This window comes from Leucoraja erinacea, chromosome 12, assembly GCF_028641065.1.
Source record: "Leucoraja erinacea ecotype New England chromosome 12, Leri_hhj_1, whole genome shotgun sequence".
Classification (NCBI taxonomy): domain Eukaryota; kingdom Metazoa; phylum Chordata; class Chondrichthyes; order Rajiformes; family Rajidae; genus Leucoraja; species Leucoraja erinaceus.
Genome location: NC_073388.1, coordinates 1576549 through 1593987, shown reverse-complemented (window position 1 = coordinate 1593987; position 17439 = coordinate 1576549). Strand labels below are relative to the sequence as shown.

The following is a 17439-nucleotide window of genomic DNA, read 5'->3' as shown; positions in this document are numbered from 1 at the left end:
TATGCACCCAAAGGTGCAGTGAAATGAATTTTCCAGCAGCAATACACTTAAAAAGAACTCACAATACACAGTAGAATTGACCACAAACATCCACCACAGCATTCTTCACTGTGGTGGAAGGCAACAAAGTTCAGCCAGTCCTCCTCCTTTGTTCACCCGTGGTCGGGGTCATAAAGCCTCCGTAGTCGCCGCTACGGATTGCCCGATGTACAGGCCCTGTACAGCCGACGAACATTCAACTTGTCCAGTTGAAGGGGTTAAACATTAGTTGGAAATGTATTCTTCATATCTGCAGTGTCGGTTCCACCACTATGGTCTGGTAATTCCCCTTCTTCCCGACACCCTGATTGAAGCTATTGATTGTGTACAAAACATGGAGTTCCTGTGGCTCAATGATTGTAATGATGTTGAGATCATCGTTCTCCACATTGCAAGGGTGAAGTAATTATACGTTCCAGGAATATTAAATATATAAATATATATCTTTAGTTTATTGTCACATTCACGTGTGCATGCGTGTGTATGTTTCAAGATTTTTATTTTATTATACTTTTTATTTGCTGTTGCCTAGGAAGAATTATTTTCAAGGTGAATGGTCTTGATGTGCTTTAGAATTTTACACAATGGATGTAGCTTCTGGCACTGCAACCTGATGCCTCTCTGGGGCCTGTGAATTCAAAACCATCTGATTTCTAATCATATCTTAACATTTAGATTAGATGGGTTTTTTTAGTGACAAACTGACGTAACTCTGCTGAGTAAATTCTTGGTCATTGCAGTTAGTGTATCAGCTGCCTATGACTCACTTCTGCCTAGATTTAATTTAGTTGAGTTTAGAGATACAGTGCGGAAACTGGCCCTTCGGCCCACCTTGTCCGTGCCAACCGCCGATCACCACATACACAAGCACTAACCAACACACGAGGGACAATTTAACATTTTTATTAAAGCCAATTAACCTACAGACCTATAGATCTTTAGAAGCATGGGAGGAAACTGGAGTTCCGGGAGAAAACGCGGGAGAACGTGCAAACTCCAAACTCCGTACCATTAGCACCCGTAGTCAGGATCAAACCGTGTCTCTGGTGCTGTGAGGCAGCAACTCTACCACTACGCCACCGTGCCACCCCAATCACCCATCATTAGTGAGCCGGTCTGGTCCTTGGCCAATTTCATTTACTCCAAAGATAGACACAAAATGCTGGAGTAACTCAGCGGGACCGGCAGCATCTCTGGACAGAAGGAATGGGTGTTGTTTTGGCTCGAGACCCTTCAGACTGAATCAGGGGAGAGGGAGATACAGGGATAAGGAAATGTATGGTGTGTCAGGGTAGGAAGCTGCAATGCAGAAGATCTGTGTTGTGAAAATATCCGAAGCAGCAGCAAAACACAAGGCCTGCCGTGTGTTAATAAATATTGAATGTAGCTGCTGTTCTCCCTCAGATTGATCCTGCGCTTGTTTGTTTCCAAAGAGTATAAAGCAGTGCAGTGCAGCAACTGGCCCTTCAATCCATAATCTCCCTCCATTCCCTGCACATCCATCTACCTATCTAAAAGCCTCTTAAACCTCTTGATGTAATCAGACAACTCAACCATCCTGGCAGCAACGAGACAGCAGTCCTGGGCTACTGTCCACCTCATTGGAGACCCTCACACTATCTTTACCCAGACTTTATTGGACCTCACCTTGCACTAAACGTTATTCTCTTTAACATGTATCTTTCCACTGTGGACGGCTTGATGGTAATCATGAATTGTCCTTCCGCTGACTGGACAGCACAAAACAAAAAGTGTACCTCAGTACACATGACAATAAACTAAATTAAATGTCACTGTCAAATCTACCTCCACCGTGACCGTCACCTCTGGCAGCATGTTCCAGGTAGCCACCACTCTCTGTGCATAAACAAAAAGTTGTTCAACACATATCCTTTAAACTTAGCCCCTCCAACCTTAAAGCCATACCCTGTAGTCTTTGACATTGCCACCCCAAATTCATTTCACTTGCACTTTATGTGCAATGTGACGAATAAAACTGATTGATTGATGTTTCTGTCTGCCTACCCTAGTCCCGGACGTATGTGATGTTCTAGATCTCTTCAGTTGTGATTCCACGATAACTGGTGAAGCTGAGGTGAGAGTGGGTGACTTGCATTGCCTCACCTTTGGACACCATTAACGAAACAACCTGATAATGAACAGGATAGACACAAAGTGCTGCAGTAACTCAGGTAGACAAAATGCTAGCGAAACTCAGCGGGTGAGGCAGCATCTATGGAGCGAAGGAATAGGTGACGTTTCGGGTCTGAAGAAGGGTCTCGACCCGTCACGTCACCTATTCCTTCGCTCCATAGATGCTGCCTCACCCTCTGAGTTACTCCACCATTTTTGTCTACCTTCGATTTTTCCAGCATCTGCAGTTCCTTCTTAAGCAGTAACTCAGTAGATCAGGAGGAGCTAAATTTCCGGGTCAGAACTCTTCAGGCCGAAAATAGAGGTGGGGGAGGTGGATTGGTGATGAACTAAGTACTGCTGGGTTGGCAGAGATAGCACCCTGTGGCAAACAGTGGTTTGATATTGATGAGACCATGGCCTGGGTCTTGCAGTGGAAAGCCTGCCACTATTGCCTTGTACGTTTAGACAGCGTTTACAGCTTAAGCATGTCACAGTGTTTGTTGCCGACACTGGGCCAGGCTGCTCTGTGACACTGGCTTAGTCTGTAACACATATTTGCAATGATATTGTTTTTATCTCCATCACCTGCAAATGCCAGATGCACAGCCAGCATTGTTACCTCCCCTGACAGTAACCGGCTTGTGATAGAAGGCAGTGCTGTCAACCTGCTGATGAGTGTTAACCTAATTGGTCTACTCTCCACTACAACACAAGTACTGGAGTAACTCAGCGATTCAGGCAGCATCTCTGGAGGACAATGTTTCAGGTTGGGAGACTTGCTTCAATCTGAGGAAGATTCCCAACCCACTACATTACCTATCTAGGGATGGACATATGATGTGCATTTGACGGCACTGGGCCTGTAATCACTGGAGTTTAGAAAGATGAGATGGGACCTCATTGAAACTTACCAAATAGTGAAAGGCCTGTGTGGAGTGGATGTGGAGAGGGTGTTTCCACTAGTGGGAGAGTCCACTAGGACCAGAGGCCACAGCCTCAGAATGGCAGAGAGGAAGGACTGAAAAGATTCAACTGATTGACGAGGTGCCATGGTGCAGCACTCAGACTTTTGGCCAGGCCTTTGTGTTTGGATACCTGCAGTCAGACTGGGACCAACAACCTTGTCAGGTGAAGGTGCTACTGTTTGAGCCGTGCATCTTTTGTGTTGTCGTGGGTTATTATAACACAGGACTCTTTTCATGTCCACAGTGATCTTTTGAAAGAGAAGCTTTAGTACTTCTGCCTTGCAATTAAGAACATGTCACATTTTTGCTGCAGTCTTCAATTAGCAGAAGTATATGTGGTACACCAGTGTATGTGACCACACCAGCCTTATTCCTCCCAAATACTTGTGTTTCCCACGGTTCCTGTTTGTATCAGTCATAAGGCCAGAGAACTAAACACCATGATAGCAGGCCCCTTGGCCTAACTCAGCCGTGCTGACCAAATTGACTAACCAAAATAGTCTCAATGGCCTGCACCCGTCTCCTTTCCCTCAAAACCTTTCTTATCCATGTAGCTTTTAAATGTTACCATTATATCAGTGCCCGCCATTTCCTTTGGCATCTTGTTCCTTTTATGCGACACCTCTGAGAGATAAAGTTGCCCCTCTGGTCCCTTTCAAATCTCCCCCTCTCACATCAGACCTTTGCCTTCTATTTTGTGACTCTGGGGAAAAGACTGTAGTTATCCACAGTATGTTCCTTGTGATTTTATACACCTCTAAGGACCATCCTCAGTGTCCCACGCTCCAGGGAAAAACTCCAGCTTATTTATTACTTGTAATGTATTCATACATATTCAAGTATATGTTAATGAGTTGGTGTTCAATATAAGCAGGGAATGTTGGGTAATAAATCTCTCTCGTGATCCAGGCAACCTGCGTGTAAGTTGTTATTCATCCTGCCGTCCGGAATATAACAAAATTGGCGACGAGGATGGGATAGAGTTTGTGAACTCATTCTTTAAATACAGTGCAGGATTGTTTTGCAACATGCAGTATTTAACATTTTAAACAGTAAATACGGAGTTGCGTTGCAGTTGTTTGCGAGCTGGGCACGATAGGCTGCAGATCCTTCTATACAGGGGACTGTAGTTCAAAACAGCAGCTGGACAAATCGTCAGGCTATCTCTATGGTGTGTCTACGTGGCAAGATGCCGTCCTTCGGATTGTATAACATTTTTTTTTGTCGAGTTCTTCGAGCTGAATAGCCTTTGTACAGGTGAACAGACAGGAAATCGGGGTTTTTGAACAAACCTTTTTTTAAAAGAGAGCGACACAATGGCAGAGTCCACAGGCTACATCGGAAACCTTGACACTTGACAAGAGTAGGGAGCCGTTCAGCTCCTATATGGAGAGAGCAAACGTTTTTCACGGCAACCAACATAATGGAGATTAGTGATGAAGGTGAGATAGTGACTGAAATAAATAAGGCCGTTGGCGAAACACATGAAAGCGATTCTGCTCACGGAGATGGGTCCTGAAGTGTACGGCACACTCGTGAATCTCCTTGCGCCCATAAAGGCAAAAGACGTGCCATTCAATGACATTATGAAGAAGTTGGAGGAGCACTTCAACCCAAAGCCTCTGGAAATTGCAGAAAGCTATAAATTTGGCACTAGTAATCAGAAGCAGAATGAGACAATCAATGAGTACATTGTTGCCTTGAAAAACGTAACTGTGCACTGTAACTTTGGAACCTTTCTCGGACGCGCACTGTGCGACAGGTTTGTTTGTGGTCTAGTGGATGAACTAATTCAGTCCAAACTCATGAACACTCCAGATCGTACATTCGAGAAAGCATGCAAGGTTGCTACCACAATGGAGATGACATCAATGATTGCTCATGAGTTTCGTCCACCACAGACTGTAGTGGCCGTTTACAGTCACAAGGCAGTGCCTATGGCCAAACCAAGAGGCGCTAAACCAAAACCAAAGTATGGCGGAGTAGAGTTCAGCCTGTTGTTAACGGTAATCACTCATCCCAATTTTGTCAGTTCAAAATGGCCAAGTGCTATAACTGCCAGAAGAAAGGCCATATCGCCTCAGCATGTCGGGCCAAGCATAAAACAGGAAACCAACAATCTGCGGGAATCAAGCAACAACACCGAAGAGGTGTTCACAACTTGGAGGTGAACCCAGATGGAAATGAACTTGGGTTGTACACCATTTATGCAACCAACATCGATAAGCCTACAACCAGCCAAGGCAAGGACTTTCAAACTAAGCTATTGATTAATGAACAGCTAATCTATACTTGTATTGACACGGCAGCAGATTGTTCGGTCATGAGCAGAAACCTGTTCGAAACAAAGTTCCCACAGATACCATTGTTTGCGAGTAAGGTCAAACTGAGAACCTACTCGGGCGAAGTTTTGGAGATGTGGACAAATGAACTGTAAAGTTCAGCATAATGGTCAATCAGTAACACTGCCCATCATAGTAGCCAGCTACAGGAATAAACCAACCCTCCTTGCAAAGGATTGGCTGAGTAGAATAGAGTTAGACTGAAAGAACATTTTCTGCATCGATTTGTCCAAATCACTTCTTGAAAACGTTATAAGCAAACGTGCAAACATTTTTGCTGACAGTTACACGGGAATAACAGGGTACTCTGCGCACATTCGACTTAAGCAAGATGTGAGGCCTGTGTATTGTCGACCAAGACCTGTACCATATGCACTAAAGCAACAAATGGAGGAAAAACTAGACAGGTTAGAATGTAATGGAGTACTCGTGAAGACAAACCAGAGTAACTGGGCAACGCCAATTGTGGCCGTACCCAAGGCCCACAGAACTGTTCGACTATGTGGTGACTACAAAGTCACAATCAACCAAGCCGTTGATGATGAACAATATCCGTTACCAACCTCACAAGATCTGTACGCAGAGCTTAGAGTCTTCACTAAACTGGACTTGTCTCATGCTTACGCCCAACTCAATGTCGATAAGGAAAGTCAGCAGTACTTGACTATCAACACACATAAGGGCTTGTATTCATATACAAAGCTGCCCTATGGTGTGAAATCCTCCCCGAAAATGTTCCTGTCTGTCGTGGACCAAATATTACAAGGCATTCTGCACTGCCACAATGTCAAACTGCGACAAAGTAAATGTGCATTTACGCAGTCGGAGGTGGTCTACCTTGGACTCAAAGTAGATGCCAACAGACTTCGCCCTGTGAAGGTGCAAGTGGAAGCAATAGTAAATGCTCCCAAACCCAACAATGTGAGATCTACGATCATTCCTTAGGATGGTGCAGTTCTATGCATGATTCATTCCAGATTTAGCAACTGTGCTAAAGCCACTACATCATCTGTTACAAAAAGATGTGAAATGGATGTGAGGAAAGGAACTGCAACGTGCATATGGCATCTGCAAGAAAAACTGGACACGTGACAAACTCCTTGTTCACTACGATACAACACACGAGATGAAACTTGCTTGCGATGCCTCAAGTTATGGTGTAGGTGTAGTGATTGCCCACGTTATGAATGACGGACAGGAAAAGCCGATTGCTTTTGCATCCCGCACCCTATCACCAAGTGAATGCAAATATGCACAGATAGAAAAGGAAGCATTCAGCATCGTGTTCTGAATCAAGAAATTCCATTAGTATCTTCTCTGATCCAAAGCCACTACTAGTGATACTTGGTCCCAAGTCAGCTATACCTTCCATGGCGGAATCAAGGATGCAGCGCTGGGCAATTTTGCTGTCCCAGTACGACTACAAGTTCCAAGTGCAACGCGGTTGCAGATGCGTTGTCCTGGTTGCCCCATGAGAACTCTGATGTGGGAAGTGAGAACTCAATCTACACACTGCAAGTTGTAGATGAAGACTTTCCAGTGACTGCAACAGAAATTGCAGCAGAAACAGAGAAAGACAATGTGCTGAAGTGGGTCTATGAACAAACATTGAACGGTTGGTCGAAATCGATAGTGAATTGAACTCAGTTCTGAACTCAGAGCTGAAGCCTTTCCGCAATCGACGCTATGAATTATCATGTGAGCAGGGATGCATTAGGTGGGGTATAGAGTGGTTGTACCAGAGTCTTTGAGAAACTAAATTATGAATAAACTTCATGCCGAATATCCTGGCATGGTAAGCATGAAGTCAATTGCCAGAGGTTTTGTGTATTGGCCTGGTATTGACAGTGACATCGAGTCACTGGTGAGCAAATGTAGCGTCTGCCAAAATTGCCGGAGTAAACCACCAAAAACACCACTGCAACCCTGGTCATGGCCAAGTAGACCTTTTCAGAGAGTTCATGTAGATTTTTGTGAAAAGGTTAATGATCACTTTCTGGTACTAGTAGATAGTCATTCCAAATGGATTGAGGTTGAACATATGGGGTCAAGCACTACTACTGAGTGTACCATAGATCAGTTGAGATCAATTTTTACATGCCATGGTTTACCGGAAGAACTTGTTTCTGATAACGGGCCTCAGTTTCATTCAGAACGGTTCAGAAAGCAGCGGAATGGTGTAAAACACACACTTGTTCCTACATACCATCCAGCCTCCAACGGGGCGGCGGAAAGGTCTGTTAGAGTTGTCAAAGATGCTCTCAAGAAACAGGTTTTGCAGGGTAGTTCAAAGCTCAGCATGAAACATCGTTTGGCTAGTTTCTTGCTGAAGTACAGAACCACACAACACACAACAACGGATTACTCACCTGCAGAACTGTTGATGAAGCGAAGGCTAAGAATACGCCTAAGTCTAGTTCAACCCAATTGGCCTTGAGAGTTGAGCAAAATCCGTTAAGTCAAAAACACCATTTTGACTCCCACAAAAAGGAGAGGTACTTCAAGGCAGATGAGCAGGTTCGTGTTCTCAGTCCTCCCAACAAGTCCAGTCGAGACAAATGGGATGTTTGGAAAATAGTGGAAGTGTGTGGAACAAAAAGATATTTAGTTGAAGTTGGAGATAGGATCAAAAGTGTTCACGTTGATCAAATGGTTCCAGTCAAAGATAAACCAAAAACTGAACATGAAGTCCTAACCCCTGAGTTTTTATCTGAATCAATGGGCGAGACCACTGTGATTGAAACACAGAGTTCAGTTAGTACAGGCAAAGCAACAGATTCCTCTGGTCAAAGTCAGGGTACGAAAACAGAGCCAAACAAGCCAACAGTTGAGTCAACACCCTAACCTGTTACACCTGTTACTGTTAGATGATCAGGCAGGATCCGTAAACCAGTAGTCAGATTAGGTTTGTAAGTTAAATAAATCACTGCACCAGTAAAACAAAAATGTGTAGATATGTAAAATAAATATATTGTTATCATTTAGAATTTCATAAATACTGGTTTAAATCATGCATCTCAACAACAAAATTGTAGCAGAGTACTTAGATTTAATACTTAAAAAAAGGAGAGCAGTGTAATGTATTCATACATATTCGTGTATATGTTAATGAGTTGGTGTTCAATATAAGCAGGGAATGTTGGGTAATAAATCTCTCTAGTGATCCAGGCAACCTGCGTGTAAGTTGTTATTCATTCTGCTGACCGGAATATAACATTACTCACACCCTGCACATCCAGTAATATCCCCATAAATCTTTTCTACACCCTTTCCAGTCTAATAACATTGTCCATTTGGCAGGTCACAGCACTCCAAATGTGGCCCTACCAATGCCTTGTACAGCTGTAACATGCCGTCCTAACTCCTGTACTCAATGCCCTGACCGATGAAGGCAAGGGTTTCGACTGCTGCTTCACCATCCTGCCAACCTGTGACACCACTTTCATGAAACCATGAGCCTGCACCTCTTGTTCTCTCTGTTCTGCAACATTCTCCATGGCCCTACCATTTACCGTACAAGCCCTGGCCTGGCCTGACTTGCCAAAATGCAACACTTCACATTTATCTATGGAGCTTCATAGATGCTGCCTCTCCCGCTGAGTTTCTCCAGCATTTTTGTCTATCTTCGATTTTCCAGCATCTGCAGTTCCTTCTTAAACACTTCACTTTTATCTGCTATTCCTTGGTCTATTTGATGAAGATCCCACTGTAATAGTATATAACCTTCTTCACTATCCACTAGACTCCCAATTTCTGTGTCACCCACAGACTTACAAACTGCCATTTACATTCACATCCAAGTCATTAAATATGTAACAAACAGTGGACTCAACACCAATCCCCGTGGTACACAACTTGGTACAAAGTTCCAATCTGAAAAACAACCCAGTGGAGCAGTAACATGGCGGCATCTGGAGCTGGAATCTTGAGCAAAACACAAAGTGCCGTAGGAACTCGTTGGGTCAGCCAGCATCTGTGGAGGGAATGGATAGGCGATGTTTGAGCCAGGATCCTTCTTCAGACCCAAGGTCCTTATTCCATTGACATTAAAGCCATGAGAGTGATTTCTGCAAATTTAGCCCAACACTGTTTTGATATAAGAAGTCAGAATGAGAAATGCTAGTTGGTAAATGATGTTGTTTGTGTTCACTGCAGGTCCTCTAGATCCTGAGGCATCCATTGGTCTGGTGAGTCCCACATCGGCCATCGAGAATTTGACCAAAGAACTACAACATTCTCTGGATCTTGCTAGCGCGACCAGTGGAGACAAGGTTGTTACTGCACAGGTAAGGAGAAAATGCTGGAGTTTGTGCAAAGTGTTTGGGAAATCAGAGATGTTTAAAGTATCCATATTTAGTTTGGGCTTTAATGCTATCGAGTTTAGAGATGCAGCGCGAAAACAGGCCCTTTGATCCATTGAGTCCGCGCCGACCAGCGATCACCCCATACGCTAGCACTATCCTACACACACACACGAGGGACAATTTACAGACGCTAATTAACCTACAAACATGCATGTCTTTGACTGTGGGAGGAAACCCACTAGATCACGGAGAACTCGGTAGAGTTAGCAACCGTAGTTAGAATTGAGCCTGGTCTTTGGTGCTATAAGGCAGCAACTCTACCACTACAGTGAGAGATTAGCGAGGACTTTATTCCTTGAAGCGCAGTAGGATATAATGGATGATCTTACAGAGGCGTATAAAATAATGAATGGGATTGATAGGGTGAATGCACAGAGTCCTTTGCCCACAATAGAGGAATGAAGAACCCGAGGACATCGGTTTAAGGTGAGAGGCGAAAGATATAATTGAAGTGTGAGGATTTTTTTTTATTCAGAGGGTGGTGGGTGTATGCAAACTAGCTGACAGAGGAGGTAGTTGAGGCAGGTACAGCAACAACATTTAAAAGAAACTTTGACAGATACATGAACAGGAAAGGATGTGAGGGTTATGGGCCAAATGTAGGCAAATGGCAGTCGTTTAGATGAGGCCCTTTAATCAGGCCATGGACAAGTTGTACTGAAAGACCTGTTTGTGTTCTGTAAACTCTACGGAATTCTTTGTTGGTTGAGAACTAAATACAATGCCCAAAACAACGAGTGTTGAACTACAGTTTATCTTTTTTATTTGATATGAGGTTTTGAAAATTAACTTTACAGGAGAATGGGAAGGGAGAATCGGCATCGGATAATCCAGAAGCTGAGGAGATTGGACCACAAAGACCCCGGTCAAACTCAGGGCGGGAGCTGACTGACGAGGTGGGTATCTGGCGTAACTCGCTCGGGGTGTCGGCTGCCTGACCTGCTGCCGCACTCCAGCACTTTGACTTTTTGTGTAAACCAGCAACTGCAGTTCCATCCTGTTTAGAATTGAAGGAAGTCTTGTTTAAGTGGAAGATGTTTTTGATTAACTGTACAGTTTTGCAGTGTGGGCTGAAGGGCCTGTCCTTGTGCAGCTCTGTGTTCCATGTTCTAGTTTGATGCCAGTTGAAACAGCCACCAAAGTCTGTGCTTGTGGCTCTCAGGGCTCCCTGTCATGGAGTTGGAGTGAGTTACTGTGGCTGAGATTGAACCTCAGTCTTTGTAAGCCTGCCCGATGGAGTTAATAAAATGATGAAACACAACCATTTGTGTCTACAAGTGGGAAATGTGTTTCAGATCTGTGTGGAACAATGTTTTCCTTGCATTGGCGTCTGCCACAGAGCTCTAAGAGTTTGTGCTCATCTCATTTTGACGTGCTAATCTATAAATATAAGGCGAGAAGTGAAAGATTAAGAGCTGGGTAGAGCCTGACTGAAAGCTGCGATGAGCGGATACAAGGAGAAGTAACTGAAGCTGAACAAACAAAACTCTCAGTTGAAGCTGCAGGAAGTCTCCTTCACGGGTCCATTGTCACAGCTGTAACAAACAACAAAGGCCACAGATGTTGCAGTCTTTTTATAGTTGAGTTTAGTTTAGAACACGGTGCGGAAACAGGCCCTTCGGCCCACCGGGTCCGCGCCAACCAGCGATCAGCGAGAGTACACCACTACTCTCCTGCACACTAGGGACTATTTATACTTTTACCGAAGCCCATCAACCTGTATGTCTTTGGAGTGTGGGAGGAAACTGGAGCACCCGGAGAAAACCCACGCAGCCACAGGAAGAACCCAGCATTTTAATCCAGGTTTCTGGAGCTGTGAGGCAGCATCTCTACCACTGTGCCACCCCATTATTTTGGAAAATGCAGATTGTGGATTGAGAAAGATGCAGATAGTTTGTGAGAGGGAGTTGTGCAAATTAAATTATCTTTGTTCCCCATTGTTCTTTATAAAATTACCAGCCCCTTTTTAATCTTATTGGTATTACTGTCAATAAAACTTGTTCTTAAGCATTGAAATGTTGTTGGATTTTATTTGAATCAAATGCTACCCACTGCTTCAGCCAATTCACATTAAAAACATGTGTTTAAGAAGGAACTGCAGATGCTGGAAAATCGAAGGTACACAAAAAAGCTGGAGAAACTCAGCGGGTGCAGCAGCATCTATGGAGCGAAGGAAATAGGCAACGTTTCGTCCTGGGACGAAACGTTGCCTATTTCCTTCGCTCCATAGATGCTGCTGCACCCGCTGAGTTTCTCCAGCTTTTTTGTGTACTTCCCATTAAAAACATGTTGTATTGTAATTTTAATCGTCTCTGGTTTGCTTGAAAAGACTTCAAACCCATAATTTATTCTGCAAAAGGAAATTCTGGCGAGTGTGATGGTGAAGAACCTGGATACTGGGGAAGAGATCCCGCTCAATATGGCCGAGGAGAAACTCCCCAAAGGCCTCAATCCACTGACGTTACATATAATGCGACGGACCAAGGAGTATGTGAGGTGCGTGGCCACCACTCGCAGCGTCACTCCCTCCCCCATCACTCCCTCCCCAATCTCCACAATCACCAGTGACACTGTCACTCCATCCCCAATGGAGCAGGTGAATGATGGCGCCCTCCACCCGCACCTTTGTTTCGTCAGCGAACTGCAGGGGGTCCAGGTAAGGTTTAACCAGGGGTCACGGGTGAGTGAGCACCAGCCTCTCCAGGGACTTCACGATGTGTGAGGTCACCGTCACTCCCCCCAACCTCACCACCGCCACTGAAAGCGTCACTCCCCTCCCCAACCTCACCACCGCCACTGATAGCGTCACTCCCCTCCCCAACCTCACCACCGCCACTGATAGAGTCACTCCTCTCCCCAACCTCACCACCGCCACTGATAGAGTCACTCCTCTCCCCAACATCACCACCGCCACTGATAGCACTCCCCTCCCCAACCTCACCACCGCCACTGATAGAGTCACTCCCCCCAATCTCACCACTGCCACTGATAGAGTCACTCCCCTCCCCAACCTCACCACCGCCACTGATAGAGTCACTCCTCTCCCCAATCTCACCACTGCCACTGATAGCGTCACTCCCCTCCTAATCTCACCACCGCCACTGATAGTGTCACTCTCCCCAGTCTCACCACCGCCACTGATAGAGTCACTCTCCCCAGTCTCACCACTGCCACTGATAGCGTCACTCCCCTCCTAATCTCACCACCGCCACTGATAGTGTCACTCCCCTCCTAATCTCACCACTGCCACTGATAGCGTCACTCTCCCCAATCTCGTCAGCCACCATTGATAGTTTCATTCCATTCCCAATCTCACCACTGTTACCATCATTCCTTCTCGATCCTCGCCCCACTTGGCTACCGACGGTACTCCAGCACTTTGTGTCTTATTTTGACCCTGCGACTTGTTCACTCAGGAAATTTACACTAACTCCTCTCCAAATTTATAAGCAATCCTGTCAGGAGTTGAGAGTTATCATGTAGGCTTGTAATCTGTGCCGCTTGTCTAACTGTCAAAACGTAACTAAAAATGAACAAAACAATCGCTGGCGGTCATGGGAGATTACAATATATAACATTCTTCATTCTTGCAACAAAACTAACTTATTAGTTATAAAGTGATTCTACCTCTTAATAAAATATTGAGTCTCACCCCGGCCACTCACTCTTCTCCCCTCTCCCATCAGGCAAGAGGTACATAAGTGTGAAAACGCACACCTCCAGATTCAGGGACAGTTTCTTCCCAGCTGCTATCAGGCAACTGAACTGTCCTATCACCAACTAGAGAGCAGTCTTGGTCTCCCATCTACCTCATTGGAGACCCTCGGACTATCTTCAACCTGACTTTACTTGCACTAAACTTTATTCCTCTTTTCCTATATCTGTACAATGTGGATGGCTCAATAGTGATCATGTATAATCTTTCCTCTGACTGGATAGCACATTACGAAGAAGCTTTTCACTGTACACATGACAATAATAGACTGAACTAATAAGGAACGCAGGTTTTTCCATTAACTGAGGGTAAATGAAGATGCAGTTGGAACAGGTGTAGGTTTCACCACATCATACGATGTAAAACAAGTGAAAGTTACTCCTAAAGATACTCGGGCGCAAGGTAATAACTGCATGGACATAATTACCTACTGGTCTCTCTTCTACTGCAGTGAACTGTGATGCCTGAAGCTTGTGACAAATGCTGAAAGAAGCCCAGCATTAGTGTGAAATTATTTGATTTTAAGATGGCTGAGAACTTAGCCAAACTGATAGAATGCCTGTGTATTAACAAGCAGATTGTAATCAGGCTGGTTTTGTAATTGCAGTAATGATGCTGCACAGTCAGACGATGAAGAAAAGATTCATCCCACACAGACTGAACCCGACGGCCACAAAATCAAACAGAAAACGTAAGTCTCCTCAATAATCTTCATTCTAATAGGAAATGTCTGCCAATATTTTGAAAATAAGTTGTACTGTTTGTTCAGTTAGTTCAGCTATTTGGAATAGTTGTGATCATAAGAAACCTTGTTTAAGAAAGAACTGCAGATGCTGGAAAAATCACAGGTAGACAAAAATGCTGGGGAATCTCAGCGGGTGAGACAGCATCTATGGAGAGAAGGCATGGGTGACGTTTCTGGTCGAGACCTTTCTTCAGACCTTGTGTTGTAGAAACTCACAACATTATCAAATTGTGTCGATGGGGATAGACACAAAACAGCTGGAGTAACTCAGCGGGACAGGCAGCATCTCTGGAGAAAAGGAATGGGTGACGTTTCTGGTCGAGACCCTTCTTCAATGGGGAAAAGAGGGTTAGGAGTCAGAGACTTTCAGACTCGCAATGATTTTTCCTGCACAATTTTTAGAAATAGTTTTTTTCCAGGTAAAGAAACCAAAGGCTCTATGGTTTAATAGAGTATGATTGCACAAGGTGAGAAGAAGATAATACGTTATTGCCTTCCATCACAGTGCGCTGTGGTCGATGTTTATGTGGATTTTTATATAGTTGTGTGCCTTGTTTTTTTGATATGACAATGGAAAATCAAATTCTTTGTATGTTTTTACATAATTGGCTGATAAATGAATTACAAGTACAATTACAAGTGCCGATCGGACTTTATCCCGCACTAAACATTACTTCCTTTATCCTGTATCTGTCCACTGTAGATGGTTATATTGTAATACTGTGTAATCTTTTCACTGACTGGATCGAACACGACAATAACAGCTTTACACTGTACCTCGGTACACATGACTATAAATAATAAACTCAAAGCGATTGCTTGTTAATTTCAATGGTTACCTCCAGTCTTTATTCATTGCTCTGGTTTGATATCAGTCATTAACCTTCTCCTTTAACGGCTGCTTACATGCTGGATATGATCTGATCATTTTTAAGAGATGTAAAATGAATGTTTGATCTCATAAATGTAATTATTTTCCAGCAATCAATTAAAGAAATTTTTGGGGAAATCGGTGAAGAGAGCCAAGCATCTTGCAGAAGAATACGGTGAGAAAGCTGTCAATAAAGTCAAGAGTGTTCGTGATGAAGGTACGTTTGAGGGATAAATAGCTTCTTGTGTTTCTTTTGAACAGAAAACATTGATCAGAATAGTTTCTTGTGTGTGATACACGGTCGCAGCGGCAGAGTTGCTGCCTCACTGAGTCGGACACCTGGGTTCGATCCTGACTACGGGTTATGTTGGCACGGAGTTCGCACGTTCTCCCTGTGACCGCGTGGGTTTTCTCCAAGTGCTACGGTTTCCTCCCACGCTCATAACATGTACAGGTTTGTAGGTTCATTGGCTTTGGTAAAATTGTAAATTGTCCCTAGAGATTGTGCTAGTGTACGGGGTGATCACTGGTCGGTGTGGGCTGAAGGGCCTGTTTCTGTGCTGTATCTCTAATAGCCTAAACACAACGCTTTAGTGGGTGTCTAAAGGCTGTGGAGGTGTGATGGATTTTACAGTTGTTGTGTGCCCTTGCAAACTGGGCCCCAGTACACAGTGACTTGCTTCTCTTGCTTGGTCAGGGATGTGGGAGGAGCAGGGAAGTTTAAAAATGATGCACTTTAAGCACACTCAACTTCCCAAAGTTTCTCAAATTCCAACATCACCTTCCTGGAGCAGTGCTGCCTCGCTTGGCTTTGTACAATTGCTGTCAAATTGTCCATGACTGTTTTCAGTGTTCCACATGGATCAAGATGATGCCTCTTCCAGTGACGATGAGGGAATGCCGTACACCAGACCTTGCAAGTTTAAAGCAGCGCACAGCTTCAAAGGGCCGTTTGACTTTGATCAGATTAAAATGGTCCAGGATCTAAGCGGGGAACACATGGTAAGTTGTGATATAAGGGTGCGTCATGCGTGCCCACATCACTGCGTGTCCACATGCGTGCCCACATCACTGCGTGTCCACATCACTGCCGGAGTCTCTTTTCCCGAGCCATACAGCGTGGAAACAGGCACATCAGCCCAACCTGCCCACGTCGACCAACATGCTCCATCTACACTAGTCCCACCTGCCTGTGTTTGTCCCACATCCCTCTAAACCTTTTCTATCCATGTACATGTCTAAATGTCTTTTATCAACTACCTCTTGTGGCAGCTCATTCCATAAACCCACCACCCTCCCACATCCCCAAAGCGTGTGGGTTTGTAGGTTAATTGGCTGCTGTAAATTGCCCATGGTGTGTAGGGAGTGCATGAGAAAACGGGATAACATCGAACTAACATAATGGGTGATCAATGGTCAGTGTGGGCTCGGTGGGAAGGGCCTGAATGGGTGTCTCTAAACTTCTAATGGTCAAAGAGTCAGCATGGGATCTGACTAGATGGGTTTAATGGCCTCACTGCTGTGCCTCTGTATACCCCCACAACATTATGTAAACAAACTCACTCCCTCCCCTATAAACTGTAACTATGCTGTAATGAAATAATGGGGGGGGGGGGGCGTTATGCCAGGAGAGAGAGCATAAAAACCGCATTTCTATCGAGGTTCAAAATCCTAAAACAAAGGGGGAGAATTTTTTACGATTTCAGTGTCCATATAATGTGACAGGAAAAGATGCTATGTACTGAAGGAAGGGCCTTGACCTGGAGATGCTTTGTTACTCCACATTTTGGGATGCTGTGTGGACAAACTGAAGTTTTGGAAATACAAAACCAGGTCTGGATGCCCTCAGGAAGCATGTGGACATGGTTGTTCGCCTACCTGCTGAAGCAAGCGGCTGGCCTCGAAGACCACTTGCCCCAACAGTGGGAGGTTGTGAATGTTTTAGTGAGGAACCAGCAGATATGGGAATTTAAAGAATGCGTGGGACTACTTCAAGAACATGAGAATAAAATACAACACGGAAGGTAATCAGCTCTCTCATTGAGTTTGTGCCCACTCCCCCCGAGGCAGAGAATTCCACAGACTCACAACTCTCTGTTGAAAAAGCGTTCCCTCGTCTCCATTCTAAATGGCTTACCCCTTATTGTCTGTCGCACAGGCACGGTCGAATGCAAATCCTGCTTGCAGCAGCATCGCAGGCATGGAGAGTGAAGACAGACAGGATCACACACACGCGCATGCGTTTCATCGAGGTCACCCACA

At 44.6% G+C, this 17439-nt stretch overlaps 1 protein-coding gene across 1 annotated transcript in view; it reads left to right on the top strand.

Annotated features, from left to right (window-relative positions):
* wdr44 (WD repeat domain 44) overlaps window positions 1-17439 on the top strand; it is a 63720-nt gene that overhangs the window by 27777 nt on the left and 18504 nt on the right. The window contains exons 5-12 of the mRNA XM_055644183.1: window positions 9638-9768; window positions 10644-10742; window positions 12206-12342; window positions 14169-14252; window positions 15288-15394; window positions 16028-16374; window positions 17011-17099; window positions 17137-17201. Of these exons, the coding sequence (XP_055500158.1) occupies window positions 9638-9768; window positions 10644-10742; window positions 12206-12342; window positions 14169-14252; window positions 15288-15394; window positions 16028-16374; window positions 17011-17099; window positions 17137-17201 (1059 nt within the window). The remainder of the gene's footprint in view (window positions 1-9637; window positions 9769-10643; window positions 10743-12205; window positions 12343-14168; window positions 14253-15287; window positions 15395-16027; window positions 16375-17010; window positions 17100-17136; window positions 17202-17439) is intronic.